This window comes from Sycon ciliatum, chromosome 1, assembly GCF_964019385.1.
Source record: "Sycon ciliatum chromosome 1, ocSycCili1.1, whole genome shotgun sequence".
Classification (NCBI taxonomy): domain Eukaryota; kingdom Metazoa; phylum Porifera; class Calcarea; order Leucosolenida; family Sycettidae; genus Sycon; species Sycon ciliatum.
Window position 1 is genome coordinate 75,508,096 of NC_088643.1, and position 17,972 is coordinate 75,526,067.

The following is a 17,972-nucleotide window of genomic DNA, read 5'->3' on the forward strand; positions in this document are numbered from 1 at the left end:
ACCACCGCACTCACAATAACACATACAATGTACCAGCAACACACCACCGCACTCACAATAACACATACAATGTACCAGCAACACACCACCGCACTCACAATAACACATACAATGTACCAGCAACACGCCACCGCACTCACAATAACACATACAATGTACCAGCAACACACCACCGCACTCACAATAACACATACAATGTACCAGCAACACACCACCGCACTCACAATAACACATACAATGTACCAGCAACACACCACCGCACTCACAATAACACATACAATGTACCAGCAACACACCACCGCACTCACAATAACACATACAATGTACCAGCAACACACCACCGCACTCACAATAACACATACAATGTACCAGCAACACACCACCGCACTCACAATAACACATACAATGTACCAGCAACACACCACCGCACTCACAATAACACATACAATGTACCAGCAACACACCACCGCACTCACAATAACACATACAATGTACCAGCAACACACCACCGCACTCACAATAACACATACAATGTACCAGCAACACACCACCGCACTCACAATAACACATACAATGTACCAGCAACACACCACCGCACTCACAATAACACATACAATGTACCAGCAACACACCACCGCACTCACAATAACACATACAATGTACCAGCAACACACCACCGCACTCACAATATAAAGTGGTAATAAAAAAAACACAGAATAAAGAAAGCCACCAGGCTCCTTGAAGACTGTGCAATGACCAAGGGCACCGAACAGCAAAGCAGAGGAAGTACATGTTGATGAGTTCTACACACTGGTCAATCATCAGACAAAGTGACCGAACACAGCTATGATTGCATTGCAACCCTTTCATTGTAGGTCTGGCTCCCTGGCTGAGAAACAGCAGTAAATGTTACAACGAAAGCGATACGGCCATGAATTAAATGGAGATGACTACAAATGCACGCATGTACATGCTCTCTCCCACAACCCCCTCTCTCTCTCTCTCATGCACACACACACACGCGCGCACACGCACACACACACACCTTGAAGCTGTTTCGCCGACGATAAATCCACTCGCTGATCTCGGACAGTTCACCTGAGCTCTCTGTCATTTGCACCCAGAATTCGCTGACCGTAACGATCTGCAAATATAAATTACACAAGAACAGAGCACAACAACCAGGATTGCATATACATGTACTAGCTGATGGCAGCATGCGATGTACACTGTAGTGAGTCATGTGTATGGTTACATTGCCTCCCCCCTCACACCCACACCGCACACACGCGCGCACCCGCACACATGCACACATGCACACTCACACACACACACACACACACACACACACACACACACACACACACACACACACACACACACACACACACACACACACACACACACACACACACACACACACACACACACACACACACACACACACACACACACACACACACACACACACACACACACACACACACACACACACACACACACACACACACACACACACACACACACACACACACACACACACACACACACACACACACACACACACACACACACACACACACACACACACACACACACACACACACACACACACACACACACACACACACACACACACACACACACACACACACACACACACACACACACACACGTGGTGACATTGGAATGCACCCAGTCCACTCACACTGTACAGCGTGACATCTCATACATGACGACAACGTGTGTGGTACACTTAGTCACTAAGCAAACATGGCTTTCGATCGTACGGAATTTAATTCCACTTGGTACCGTGTACAGTGTATGTGCCTGGACGTGGAAAGTGTAAACAAGGACACAGCCTACAGGATACTGATCATGGCGTGTGCAATCATATCCGAGATGACCAGCTCTACAGAATTGAAACTCTTTGTACAGACATGAGTGCTTGGCATTGGCATGAGTGAAGGGGTCCATGGCCCGCCCACCCGTCTTGACATGGGTAAAGGGGCCCCATGGCCCAGCCCACTGGTCTTGGCATGGGTAAAGGGGCCCCATGGCCCAGCCCACTGTGTAACCGCGGCGCCAATAGGAACATAGAAAAGTAAAGTAAAGTAAATTATCGTGTCCGCTCCCGAAGGGAACTCACGACGGCTGCTAACACCCGGTAAACCCTAGCGGCAGATGCAGCACCTAACGGTGGGGGTGAGTGGATAAGTCTCACAACCACTGGCACAAGTGCCGAGAAACCCCATTAGCTGCATCCATGTACCCCTTGTGCCTGGCCACAAGTTCCCAGTTGACTGTGGGTAGCAGCACAGCTTGAAAAACCGCTCCCAGGCAGGACTTGAACCAGGTACCCCACGTATCTCAATCATGGTCTTTGACCAACCCACTGTGTCTGCCTGGTCGGAACATAGAAAGGTGTTGACAAACTCGCCGTTAAGGCGCGACAAAGTCACAGGCTTCAGGTAAGCAGGCCTTGTCGGTGCACTACTGACCTCCGTGATGAGTACTTCCATCTGATGCAGCTTAGATAGATCATGCTGCAAGAACATCATACACATGACAAAACACACACACACAGCTGAGATAACTACTTGAGAAAGACCAAGAACAATCATACCACGAATATCATGTTTGAGTTTAAAAGTACCGACCCCGGCAGTAAGAATTCATGAAATACGTTGCTCTTATACTAGGGAGTTTATCCTGCCTGATTAACAGACACTTGACTGATTCGGTGCTTTTGTTGCGATGACCTCCTCCGTCGAAGATGAAGCTATGCTTGATATTAGAGAGGTTCTACAAAAGGAAAATGCGCACGAATTTTCGCCTTGCGAACGTTTGTGTGAATTTTCGAACAAAGTTTGTGTTCTGCGCATTTTCGCAGTTCGCACGCCGATCACATGCACATGGTGAACCCGTTGACCATTTTCAAGCCCACGAAACGTACCGCACTTCTCACGAACGTTCATTGCAAGTTTCGCGTCCAAAGTTGCGAAGGTTCGTGCGAAGTTTCTCACTTCATGACGTAGAGACGTAAACTGCTACTGAAACTAACATACAATGTACATGTGTAGGTTCATGCCAACCAAGGAACTGCTACTGAACTGCTAACATACAAAGTACATGTGCTACCAGACAGAACAAGCTAGGCTAACCTGTGGAAGAGTGCGATGCTGTTGCTGTTCCACTGGCGCTTGGCTGCATACAAACAGACATGCACACGCGCGTGCACACAAACACACACACACACACACACCACCACCACCACCACCACCACCACCACCACCAACAACAACACCACCAACACCACCACCAACAACACCACCACCACCAACGAGAAATTAAATAGACGTTAGAAGAACAGTGATCACCTACTACATATCCTGGCATGCCTGCTGCTGAATAGGCATGCCTGCTGCTGAATAGGCATGCCTGCTGCTGAATAGGCATGCCTGCTGCTGAATAGGCATGCCTGCTGCTGAATAGGCATGCCTGCTGCTGAATAGGCATGCCTGCTGCTGAATAGGCATGCCTGCTGCTGAATAGGCATGCCTGCTGCTGAATAGGCATGCCTGCTGCTGAATAGGCATGCCTGCTGCTGAATAGGCATGCCTGCTGCTGAATAGGCATGCCTGCTGCTGAATAGGCAAGTAACCCAGACTGGTGCTGCAACATGTGCAAATATCTTAGAGCACACCCATCCGGGGACCATACAGCTAGTGTCCCATTGGCTCTACAGGACAGAACAGGTGTGCACGTGTGTGTGCGTGTGTTCGTGTGTGCGTGTGTGTGTGTGTGTGTGTGTGTGTGCACGTGCACAAATGCCATACATTCCTGTAGAGCACACACTCAGCACCTACCCATAGAAAATCTGGAATCTCGCTCTGGACTCCTTCTCACTAAAGGCTGCATCCTTCTTCGGATCCAATTCAAAGGACAGGGGGTAGCGAATGTGTCTGCAAGCAACATACAAGAATTAACAATTTAACATCTAAGTAAACACTCAAGAACACTTTTATTATAGGTAAGGCTAGACAAGGAGACTACAGTGCCAGGTACCGGTACAATGCCTGTACTTCTCCAATGATACCTAGCCGCCACATTAGTGATGCCAGGTACATTGAAGTCATGCGTAGCACAGCCCAGTACAGCACAGGTACAGTATTATAGCATGGGAAAAGCAGAGCAAGCAAGCAGCAACATGTACCAGCACAGGTACAGTACTATAGCATGGGCAGAGCAGAGCAAGCAGCTACATGTACCAGCACAGGTACTAAGCTACTAACCTCATCTTGAGAGCTAGGGTCACTGCTTGCAACACACCATTCTCCTCCTGCTGTTGCTGCTGTGTGCCCTGCACTCGGCGCTTGGGCCGTTCAAACTCCACAAACGCCCTAAGGAACACCAACCGCAACAACAACAACAACAACAACAACAACAACAACAACAACAACAACAACAACAACAACAACAACAACAACAACAACAACAACAACAACAACAACAACAGCAGCAGCAGCAGCAGCAGCAGCAGCAGCGCAGTGGGCAGACATTAACCACAGCTCAGACAGTGCACAGCAGGATGCAAGCCATGGACTAGAACATAGCACACATCATTTCACCACAAGAGGGATTCTGCACAACCAAACTAGCACAAATGTACACGTACATTCTGAAGTGTCCTTTCTCGTACTGGCCGAAAGGAAACAATCATCGACTGCACTTTTCGTCAATTCTAAAATGATGCCGGATATTTCGTTTGTAAAACGCTTCACGACTTTCACAGCTATTGGCGCGGACATTTCTGAGACCTTTTGCTTCAAAGAACGTGTCCAATAATAAGAGATGGCTGTATCATCGATACTCCAACCACAACTCGGAAGGTTTTACTTTGGAGCAATCTGCACTACATCTTTCCAGTATATACACAGAAGCTTTAGAAGGGTTATGGTTGTAACCTTGTAACATGCTGTCAAAATCGAAATCGAAAAACATCTTTCCAGTAGTAGGATGGGCCGTGGAGGCCTAGGAGGGCTAGCAGGGCCCACCACCACAGTAGGAAGAGAGGCTGCGTCATCTTAACCTCCGTTGCCTGGAACTTTGCAAGCAGACACACAGCATGGCTAAGGCAACGCATACAGCAGCAAGTAGCAGCTGCACCAGCACCAGCACCAACACCAGCACCAGCACCAGCACTGGCACCAACGCCGCAACACCATCACGCAGCACAACGTGGCCAAATAGCCATGCATGTGTTCACACTGCTTACTTGGTGGATGCCTCAAAGTGTATTTTGGCCACCTTGCCACACTCCCTGAACAGCTGTGTAATCTCCTTCTCGTACATTGACGCTGTTGGAGGCATACCCATAATCTGCACATACATGTAAAGACGGAAGCATCACGCACGCACGCACGCGCACACACACACACACGCACACACACACACACGTGCAGATTTGACGCCATAGACTATAGTTCTGGTACACTTCCAAGCGCACAGTTCTGCAGCACAATCGCGGAAGGGGGACTCCGACTATCCAGTGGCCCCACCAATAGGCATGACCGTGATCACATAGTGTCACCCCCCCCCCCCCCCCCCAGGGACCCACACACACCCATACCCGCACATGCACACACAGGTTTACAGCATCACACACACACACACCACCCCCACACACATACATGCACCCCCCCCCCCCCCCCCCACACACACCCACACATACATGCACGCATACAACCACCACATTTGCGAACACACCCACACCCACACATGTACCCCCTCCCCAACACACACACACACACACACACACACACACACACACACACACACACACACACACACACACACACACACACACACACACACACACACACACACACACACATACACACACACACACACACACACACAGTACTACAGCACTACAGCAATACCTGCACAGTAGAGAGCTGGTCGTGACCGGAGAGCATCTTTACAGCGGCGGCATCTTCCTCACGACGAAGGCCAAAGTAGAACGGATAGAAGGCGCCAGATAGGATGATCTTGAGCATAAACTGGTCATTGGGAGTTAGGCCATGCCGGGCTCTGCATGATGGGAAATACAATTTTAAAAACAACTTCAGCACATGTTCGATTGGTTGGATCCGGATCTCGGTCGATTGTTTGGATCATTCGGATCCTCCCAGTTTACAATCCACTAGCAGGTTAAGTCTGAGCCCTGCACCAGTTTACAATCCCGGGACTAGCAGGTCAAGTCTGAGCCCTGCACCAGTTTACAAACCCGGTGCTAGCAGGTTTTAAGTCTGAGCCCTGCACCAGTTTACAATCCCGGTACTAGCAGGTCAAGTGTGAGCCCTGCACCAGTTTACAATCCCGGTGCTAGCAGGTTAAGTCTGAGCCCTGCACCAGCTTATAATCCCGGTATTAGCAGGTCAAGCCTGCGTCCGGCACCAGTTTACAATCCCGGGACTAGCAGGTCAAGCCTGCGTCCTGTACCAGTTTACAATCCCGGTATTAGCAGGTCAAGTCTGAGCCCTGCACCAGTTTACAATCCCGGTGCTAGCAGGTTTTAAGTCTGAGCCCTGTACCAGTTTACAATCCCGGTATTAGCAGGTCAAGCCTGCGCCCTGCACCAGTTTACAATCCCGGTGCTAGCAGGTCAAGTCTGAGCCCTGCACCAGTTTACAATCCCGGTATTAGCAGGTCAAGCCTGCGCCCTGCACCAGTTTACAACCCCGGTATTAGCAGGTCAAGTATGCGCCCTGCACCAGTTTACAATCCCGGTATTAGCAGGTCAAGTCTGAGCCCTGCACCAGTTTACAATCCCGGTATTAGCAGGTCAAGCCTGCGTCCTGCACCAGTTTACAATCCCGGTATTAGGTCAATCCTGCGCCCTGCACCAGTTTACAATCCCGGTATTAGCAGGTTAAGTCTGAGCCCTGCACCAGTTTACAATCCCGGTATTAGCAGGTCAAGTCTGAGCCCTGCACCAGTTTACAATCCCGGTATTAGCAGGTCAAGCCTGCGTCCTGCACCAGTTTACAATCCCGGTATTAGCAGGTCAAGTCTGAGCCCTGCACCAGTTTACAATCCCGGTATTAGCAGGTCAAGCCTGTGCCCTGCACCAGTTTACAATCCCGGTATTAGCAGGTCAAGTCTGCGCCCTGCATCAGTTTACAATCCCGGTATTAGCAAGTCAAGCCTGTGCCCTGCACCAGTTTACAATCCCGGTATTAGCAGGCGTGGCATTGATTGACTTGGTCAGATTGCATTGAGCTGCAGTGTTACTTGCAGCAGTGCATGTAAACAGGGAATGCAGTGTATAGTTGTATAAACAAAGGTGCGCACATTCTGAATCACTCTAATACACGTGCGGCAGTGACGACGAACACAAGCAAGAAGAACACTCAGCATATCTAAGCCCACAAGCGTGCCCAAACAAGACATCTTTTACCAACTCACTTTTCAGCCAGCGATCGATCAGCAATGATGTTGAACTTCTCCATACGGCTTCGGAGTTCCCGAACAAGGAGATCAACCTGCACACAGGAGATGCACCCCGACAGGAATACCACTCACTCAAACAGAGCATACAAAAAAACCCAAATTTCACAGTTCGCATGAGACTCGGCTGGAGGCCAAGCTTTCCGCATCCGTAGGAACGCCACCACCCTCTATGGATCGTACATACATACAAGCTCAGTATTTATACTAAGTTACACGGGCCAAAAAGCTAATTAAACCCGGACTCGTGGACAGGAGGACAGCACCAGATGGCCTGCAGCCTTGTATATGTGCGTGCATGTGCCAATACTGTCACTGTTGTTATTACTGTCACTCACTTCCTTCATGCGCTGAATGTGCACGCTGAAGCTGTTTCCCCATTGCCGTTCACCCTGGATACCAAGCACATCAACAACATGGACAGATAGGAAACACCCTGGGTAATAACTTACAATGTACTAACTTCCCAAAGGGGTATACTAAGTACGCTTGTCCTGCTTCCCCAAGGGGTATACTAAGTACGCTTGTCCTGCTTCCCCAAGGGGTATACTAAGTACGCTTGTCCTGCTTCCCCAAGGGTATGTCGTATCAGACTTACACCGCACAGTCAAGACTAGGGTAGAATTGTTTGCTAGCTAACGAGTTCTTTCCAAAGATGATAATCAGCAGTTTGTGCAGAGCAGGCTAGTTGCATAGCCCAGTGTCTGCTCCAGAGCCGGGTGAGCCGGGTAATCGACCCGGTTGGGCGGCGCTTGGACCCGGTTGAAAATATAGTACCGGGTCACCTGTGACCTGGTTGGTACTTTACACGTTCGAACTTTGAAAGGACTGACTACATGGCTTGTATCAAGAGTATATACCCCCCCCCCCCCCCCCCTACTCTTGCTTGTATGTGTGACAGATCATGCAGAGGCGCGCGTCGAACACATGTGTACCCGGCTCCGACCCGGTTGGAATGGTTGCGCCAGGTACCCGGCTGTCCAACAATCCTAGAGCAGACACTGTAGCCTTCATCATCTGTACACGACATTGTACACAATCACTACCAGACACACTGTACACAATCACAACCAAACACACTGTACACAATCACTACTAGACACACAACACACTCACTACTAGACACACAACACACTCACAACTAGACACACGACACACTCACAACTAGACACACAACACACTCACTACTAGACACACAACACACTCACAACTAGACACACGACACACTCACAACTAGACACACAACACACTCACAACTAGACACACAACACACTCACAACTAGACACACAACACACTCACAACTAGACACACAACACACTCACAACTAGACACACAACACACTCACAACTAGACACACAACACACTCACAACTAGACACACAACACAATCACTATTAGACACACAACACACTCACAACTAGACACACAACACACTCACAACTAGACACACAACACACTCACAACTAGACACACAACACACTCACAAATAGACACACAACACACTCACAACTAGACACACAACACACTCACAACTAGACACACAACACAATCACTATTAGACGCACAACACACTCACAACTAGACACACAACACACTCACAACTAGACACACAACACACTCACAACTAGACACACAACACACTCACAACTAGACACACAACACACTCACAACTAGACACAGAACACACTCACAACTAGACACACAACACACTCACAACTAGACACACAACACACTCACAACTAGACACACAACACACTCACAACTAGACACACAACACACTCACAACTAGACACACAACACAATCACTATTAGACACACGACACACTCACTATTAGACACACAACACACTCACAACTAGACACACAACACAATCACTATTAGACACACAACACACTCACAACTAGACACACAACACAATCACTATTAGACACACAACACACTCACAACTAGACACACAACACACTCACTATTAGACACACAACACACTCACAACTAGACACACAACACAATCACTATTAGACACACAACACACTCACAACTAGACACACAACACAATCACTATTAGACACACAACACACTCACAACTAGACACACAACACACTCACTATTAGACACACAACACACTCACAACTAGACACACAACACAATCACTATTAGACACACAACACACTCACAACTAGACACACAACACACTCACAACTAGACACACAACACACTCACAACTAGACACACAACACACTCACAACTAGACACACAACACACTCACTATTAGACACACAACACACTCACAACTAGACACACAACACACTCACAAATAGACACACAACACACTCACAACTAGACACACAACACACTCACAACTAGACACACAACACACTCACAACTAGACACACAACACACTCACAACTAGACACACAACACACTCACAACTAGACACACAACACAATCACTATTAGACACACAACACACTCACAACTAGACACAGAACACACTCACAATTAGACACACAACACACTCACAACTAGACACACAACACACTCACAACTAGACACACAACACACTCACAACTAGACACACAACACACTCACAACTAGACACACAACACACTCACAACTAGACACACAACACACTCACAACTAGACACACGACACAATCACTATTAGACACACAACACACTCACAACTAGACACACAACACACTCACAACTAGACACACAACACACTCACAACTAGACACACAACACACTCACAACTAGACACACAACACACTCACAACTAGACACACAACACACTCACAACTAGACACACAACACACTCACAACTAGACACACACAACACAATCACTATTAGACACACAACACACTCACAACTAGACACACAACACACTCACTATTAGACACACAACACACTCACTATTAGACACACAACACACTCACAACTAGACACACAACACAATCACTATTAGACACACAACACACTCACAACTAGACACACAACACACTCACAACTAGACACACAACACACTCACAACTAGACACACAACACACTCACAACTAGACACACAACACACTCACAACTAGACACACAACACACTCACAACTAGACACACAACACACTCACAACTAGACACACAACACACTCACAACAAGACACACAACACAATCACTATTAGACACACAACACACTCACAACTAGACACACAACACACTCACAACTAGACACACAACACACTCACAACTAGACACACAACACACACACAACTAGACACACAACACACTCACAACTAGACACACAACACAATCACTATTAGACACACGACACACTCACTATTAGACACACAACACACTCACAACTAGACACACAACACAATCACTATTAGACACACAACACACTCACAACTAGACACACAACACACTCACTATTAGACACACAACACACTCACAACTAGACACACAACACACTCACTATTAGACACACAACACACTCACAACTAGACACACAACACAATCACTATTAGACACACAACACACTCACAACTAGACACACAACACACTCACAACTAGACACACAACACACTCACAACTAGACACACAACACACTCACAACTAGACACACAACACAATCACTATTAGACACACAACACACTCACAACTAGACACACAACACACTCACAAATAGACACACAACACACTCACAACTAGACACACAACACACTCACAACTAGACACACAACACACTCACAACTAGACACACAACACACTCACAACTAGACACACAACACACTCACAACTAGACACACAACACAATCACTATTAGACACACAACACACTCACAACTAGACACACAACACACTCACAATTAGACACACAACACACTCACAACTAGACACACAACACACTCACAACTAGACACACAACACACTCACAACTAGACACACAACACAATCACTATTAGACACACAACACACTCACAACTAGACACAGAACACACTCACAATTAGACACACAACACACTCACAACTAGACACACAACACACTCACAACTAGACACACAACACACTCACAACTAGACACACAACACACTCACAACTAGACACACAACACACTCACAACTAGACACACAACACACTCACAACTAGACACACAACACACTCACTATTAGACACACAACACACTCACAACTAGACACACAACACACTCACAACTAGACACACAACACACTCACAACTAGACACACAACACACTCACAACTAGACACACAACACACTCACAACTAGACACACAACACACTCACAACTAGACACACAACACACTCACAACTAGACACACAACACACTCACAACTAGACACACAACACACTCACAACTAGACACACACAACACAATCACTATTAGACACACAACACACTCACAACTAGACACACAACACACTCACTATTAGACACACAACACACTCACTATTAGACACACAACACATTCACAACTAGACACACAACACAATCACTATTAGACACACAACACACTCACAACTAGACACACAACACACTCACAACTAGACACACAACACACTCACAACTAGACACACAACACACTCACAACTAGACACACAACACACTCACAACTAGACACACAACACACTCACAACTAGACACACAACACACTCACAACTAGACACACAACACAATCACTATTAGACACACAACACACTCACAACTAGACACACAACACACTCACAACTAGACACACAACACACTCACAACTAGACACACAACACACTCACAACTAGACACACAACACACTCACAACTAGACACACAACACACTCACAACTAGACACACAACACACTCACAACTAGACACACAACACACACACAACTAGACACACAACACACTCACAACTAGACACACAACACAATCACTATTAGACACACGACACACTCACTATTAGACACACAACACACTCACAACTAGACACACAACACAATCACTATTAGACACACAACACACTCACAACTAGACACACAACACACTCACTATTAGACACACAACACACTCACAACTAGACACACAACACAATCACTATTAGACACACAACACACTCACAACTAGACACACAACACACTCACAACTAGACACACACCACACTCACAACTAGACACACAACACACTCACAACTAGACACACAACACAATCACTATTAGACACACAACACACTCACAACTAGACACACAACACACTCACAAATAGACACACAACACACTCACAACTAGACACACAACACACTCACAACTAGACACACAACACACTCACAACTAGACACACAACACACTCACAACTAGACACACAACACACTCACAACTAGACACACAACACAATCACTATTAGACACACAACACACTCACAACTAGACACACAACACACTCACAATTAGACACACAACACACTCACAACTAGACACACAACACACTCACAACTAGACACACAACACACTCACAACTAGACACACAACACACTCACAACTAGACACACAACACACTCACAACTAGACACACAACACACTCACAACTAGACACACAACACACTCACAACTAGACACACAACACACTCACAACTAGACACACAACACACTCACAACTAGACACACACAACACAATCACTATTAGACACACAACACACTCACAACTAGACACACAACACACTCACAACTAGACACACAACACACTCACAACTAGACACACAACACACTCACAACTAGACACACAACACACTCACAACTAGACACACAACACACACACAACTAGACACACAACACACTCACAACTAGACACACAACACACTCACAACTAGACACACAACACACTCACAACTAGACACACAACACAATCACTATTAGACACACAACACACTCACAACTAGACACACAACACACTCACAAATAGACACACAACACACTCACAACTAGACACACAACACACTCACAACTAGACACACAACACACTCACAACTAGACACACAACACACTCACAACTAGACACACAACACACTCACAACTAGACACACAACACAATCACTATTAGACACACAACACACTCACAACTAGACACACAACACACTCACAATTAGACACACAACACACTCACAACTAGACACACAACACACTCACAACTAGACACACAACACACTCACAACTAGACACACAACACACTCACAACTAGACACACAACACACTCACAACTAGACACACAACACACTCACAACTAGACACACAACACACTCACAACTAGACACACAACACACTCACAACTAGACACACAACACACTCACAACTAGACACACACAACACAATCACTATTAGACACACAACACACTCACAACTAGACACACAACACACTCACAACTAGACACACAACACACTCACAACTAGACACACAACACACTCACAACTAGACACACAACACACTCACAACTAGACACACAACACACTCACAACTAGACACACAACACACTCACAACTAGACACACAACACAATCACTATTAGACACACAACACACTCACTATTAGACACACAACACACTCACAACTAGACACACAACACGATCACTATTAGACACACAACACACTCACAACTAGACACACAACACACTCACAACTAGACACACAACACACTCACAACTAGACACACAACACACTCACAACTAGACACACAACACACTCACAACTAGACACACAACACACTCACAACTAGACACACAACACAATCACTATTAGACACACAACACACTCACAACTAGACACACAGCACACTCACAACTAGACACACAACACACTCACAACTAGACACACAACACAATCACTATTAGACACACAGTGATACTGTACACAATCACTAGACAGACAACTTACCGCTCGTCCATTGCGGAATCTGTTCTCCTCGTTCTTCAGTTTCCACTCCTATTCAGTATGCAAGGATACAATCAAATGCACGGCAACGTGACTGAGCATGAGCACTCACCTCCCAACAAAACAGAACACACGGTAATCAAACCTTACAGTCCCCGGTGACAACAATAGTAACACTCAAAGTACCAAAACAACATCGCGTCACAGGAGGAGCACAGAGAAGTAGATTCGAGAACAGTCAGGTCACTTGATAGAGGGAACTCCCCAAAACAGAACCACTAGTGCTGCTGGTGTATCTACTACGCACATCTGTAAAGTTAGCGAAAACCCACGATTAGGAATTCAATGTGAAAAGCCGAACCTCTTCCATCAGAGGGAATGCAAACAAAAGTAGCACGAGCATTTCCCAATTGAGCAACAGCCTTCACGTAAAATACAAGCACTGTCTTCGGAAGTAAGATCGACATAGTAATAATAATAACGTACCATGTACGCGTACAGACTGGCAAAGGAGTCACTCTGTGAGCCATTGGCCCACGTCAACTTGTTTCTGATTCGACACAGGAGCAAAACATGAAGGCACAGAGACTCAACGAAAGCACAGGGATTTCTCCCAAGAGCCAGACACGACCATGTCAGAAGACAAATTCCTGCCTTGTACAAACACACATACTGTATAAACCAGATGAAATAGAAAGCAAACATACCACTGCACGCCGCTAAGAAACACACAAAAACAAGATCCCAAAAGGTAAAGTAAAAGGCGCTGGAGCTCACCGAAAAGCTTGCAGCTTCTTTTCTTTGTAGCCATGTGTAAATATACTGCGCAGTGATAGCGAGGCACCTGCAGAACACATTCAAACCAAGCATTCACAACACGCATTCATTAGCAAGAGATCCGTATAATGCTAGCTTGGTCTTAAAGACACCTGGTGAAGAAAGAGCTAGAATAACAGTGGCTGTTGGCAGTGCACTGTTGTAAGCACAGGTGCCTGTGGGTACGTGTAAACTACTTTGAAGTACAAGTAACTGAGCACAGCATCCATGCTAGGTAAACATCACACTGAAGCGGAAGCAAGGTGAGATAGAGAACATACCGATGACCAAGCACTCGTTGAGGTAGCCAAACACATGGCCAAGCAGCAGCATGCGGGCTACACGCACATCAACGGGCAGCTGAGCCATGATCTTGCCGGCAAATGTCAAATCTCCATCATAGACGGAACCAGTCGACTGCAGAGAAAGTGCACCAACCTGAAGGAAAAAAAGCAGGACAATATTTACATGTAGGTTCAGGGGAGCAGCAGCAGCAGAAAAAAGATGTTGAAAAAATACATGAACTCAAATTCTTAGTGAAAAAAGGAGGACAAAATGTTATGGGTTATGACTAACTGTCCACCAACGTAACCAGATCTTATACAGTCAGCGAGTCAAATTCTTATTCAAATTCTTAGAATAGTACAATAGTCATGCATCTATATTCTATAAGCTGTCCACACTAGTCTAACGTTAGAAGAACAAATCGAAGACTTTCTGAACCAAACGTTTTCGTTCCCAAACTCAAATTAGTGGGGTAAATAGTTCAGAATTTATCTCTGAACCTTACCAGGCCAATGCAAGCACAATACAGCCGCACACATCAGTCGTCCTTGATCATCACACCACTCCAAACAAACCAAAAATCCCTATCAAAGTACTATGAAATGACAAACCTGCTTTAGGATGAGAACTGTTTTGGCAACGCGGTCAAGGTTCGGAGGTGACAGCGCCTGACCTAGCAGGCTTTGAGGATCACCCATGTCGAGCATCTTGACACGCAGAACAACTTGTTCCAGTGATTGACGCTGTGCAGAGTAAAGCACGCCATGCAGAACAACAACAGCACCACCATCAGATTCAGTACCACTGCAGGTCAGCACAATGATATAATAACGTTATGTACACGCGGTGTCCACTCTCACCATAGTCAGTATTACCCTCCTACCACGTAAATATTACATGAAATAAACAGAACATAGAACGTAACGAAGCTTCTGAGCCGAAGGCTTTCGTTCCCTTCTCATCATGGGTTGCTACAGAGGGGGAAAAAATGTCAAAGACAGGAACTATATAGGGGTAAGAACTCAGGGTTAGCAACACCAATCACGCCACAAGTGTGATACGAAATTTTGTCCAGTGGGGCAAAAAACAACAGCACGGAGATGAAACATTACTAACACATAATGAATGTTCAGGAATACATCACCAAGGGGTAACATTATACACCTGACACTTTCACAAGGACTAGCGCCAAACAACTGGAGTGCAGGGTGGAGGGCCAAAACATTTCTTCTGAACACACTGCTCGGAGGACAACTGATGAAAATACAGTGCCTCCAAAACAGCCAAATGTAACAAAGATCTGCGTTGAGTCAAACAAGGTGTGAGGTGTGTATGTGCGTGCGTGTGTAGAGGGGGATACTCACCTGCATTTCAGGAACGGAGTAGTCTGGGATCGACTCGCGGAAGAACTTCTTTGGAATGAGTCGATAGCAGTGGCCGGACTGTACACGACCGGCACGCCCCTGTCGCTGGAGTAGCGATGCACGGGATGCCCAGCATGTACGCAAGGCAGAGTAGTTAGTAGTGTCATCCAGTACTAGGTGCTTGACAAGACAGAAATCGATAACTGTGCCACGGCAAGATGGAAAAGAAGCAACAAAAAAAGAGAAACAAAACTGGAGATGCGGCATGGCACGATTGAGTTCTACGTTTTCGGAAAGCTGTGAAAATAGCCAAATCAAGCTAACTTGTTTACTTCAACATATCTCAAGCTTTGAAGCAAGAGCAAGTCTAGGTACTTGTAATAGGCGCTGCCTCACCATAACAAACATCTGGGACAGTGATAGAGCTTTCAGCAATGTTGGTAGCGAGGATCACCTGCAGAAATGACACAAAACAAAAGAAAAGCCTGTTGTGATTTCATGCTATCAAACATGTTCACTCATCAAGTACTAGTAGGTATTGAAGGATAACTGGCCATGTGGGCCATGGACAATGACCAGCTACTGCTGGCTATTATTGCAGTCTGAATGCACCACCATTCTGGAGAGGAAGGCAACAGCCAGCCCAGTGCCGTCAGCAATCTCAGTGCATGGATCTGTCTTCATGAAGGCGGTGGAAACTGCAGGAATAGATCTGTGACATTCACTTCTTAGAGTGATAGCACACATCCACCGCTCACCTTCCTGCGACCTTCTTCCGGTGGCAGGAAAGCCCTCTGCTGGTCCTCAAAGTGCACCTTGGAGTGCAAGGGAACAATCTGCAGTCGTTCCGTCTCGGTGATGGGGCCCAGGAAGCCGGTCATATCCTGAATCTCTCCCATTCCGGGCAGGAAAACTAGCACTGTCCCGCGACCATAACCCTGGACTTCCTGGTCAACCTCCATCGTGTCAAACAGCCGAATCAGCTCCATGCACATGCGCTGTGCATAATCTGTAATGGCCGGCGCGTTGTCCTCTATGTCGGAGAAGAATGTCTGGATGTACACAACAAGGTGAAGTGCCCACCGACACGCACAA

General features: G+C 46.4%; 1 protein-coding gene across 1 annotated transcript in view; it reads right to left on the minus strand.

The window, feature by feature from the left end:
- LOC135805475 (ATP-dependent RNA helicase TDRD9-like) overlaps positions 1–17,972 on the minus strand; it is a 40,788-nt gene that overhangs the window by 18,068 nt on the left and 4,748 nt on the right. The window contains exons 5-21 of the mRNA XM_065319512.1: positions 17,636–17,929; positions 17,274–17,331; positions 16,878–17,080; positions 16,125–16,256; positions 15,510–15,666; positions 15,190–15,256; positions 14,899–14,962; positions 14,416–14,463; positions 7,854–7,907; positions 7,474–7,550; positions 5,946–6,096; positions 5,279–5,382; positions 4,296–4,403; positions 3,870–3,965; positions 3,165–3,207; positions 2,502–2,546; positions 1,046–1,144 (exon numbers count right to left, since the gene is read on the minus strand). Of these exons, the coding sequence (XP_065175584.1) occupies positions 1,046–1,144; positions 2,502–2,546; positions 3,165–3,207; positions 3,870–3,965; positions 4,296–4,403; positions 5,279–5,382; positions 5,946–6,096; positions 7,474–7,550; positions 7,854–7,907; positions 14,416–14,463; positions 14,899–14,962; positions 15,190–15,256; positions 15,510–15,666; positions 16,125–16,256; positions 16,878–17,080; positions 17,274–17,331; positions 17,636–17,929 (1,800 nt within the window). The remainder of the gene's footprint in view (positions 1–1,045; positions 1,145–2,501; positions 2,547–3,164; positions 3,208–3,869; positions 3,966–4,295; positions 4,404–5,278; positions 5,383–5,945; positions 6,097–7,473; positions 7,551–7,853; positions 7,908–14,415; positions 14,464–14,898; positions 14,963–15,189; positions 15,257–15,509; positions 15,667–16,124; positions 16,257–16,877; positions 17,081–17,273; positions 17,332–17,635; positions 17,930–17,972) is intronic.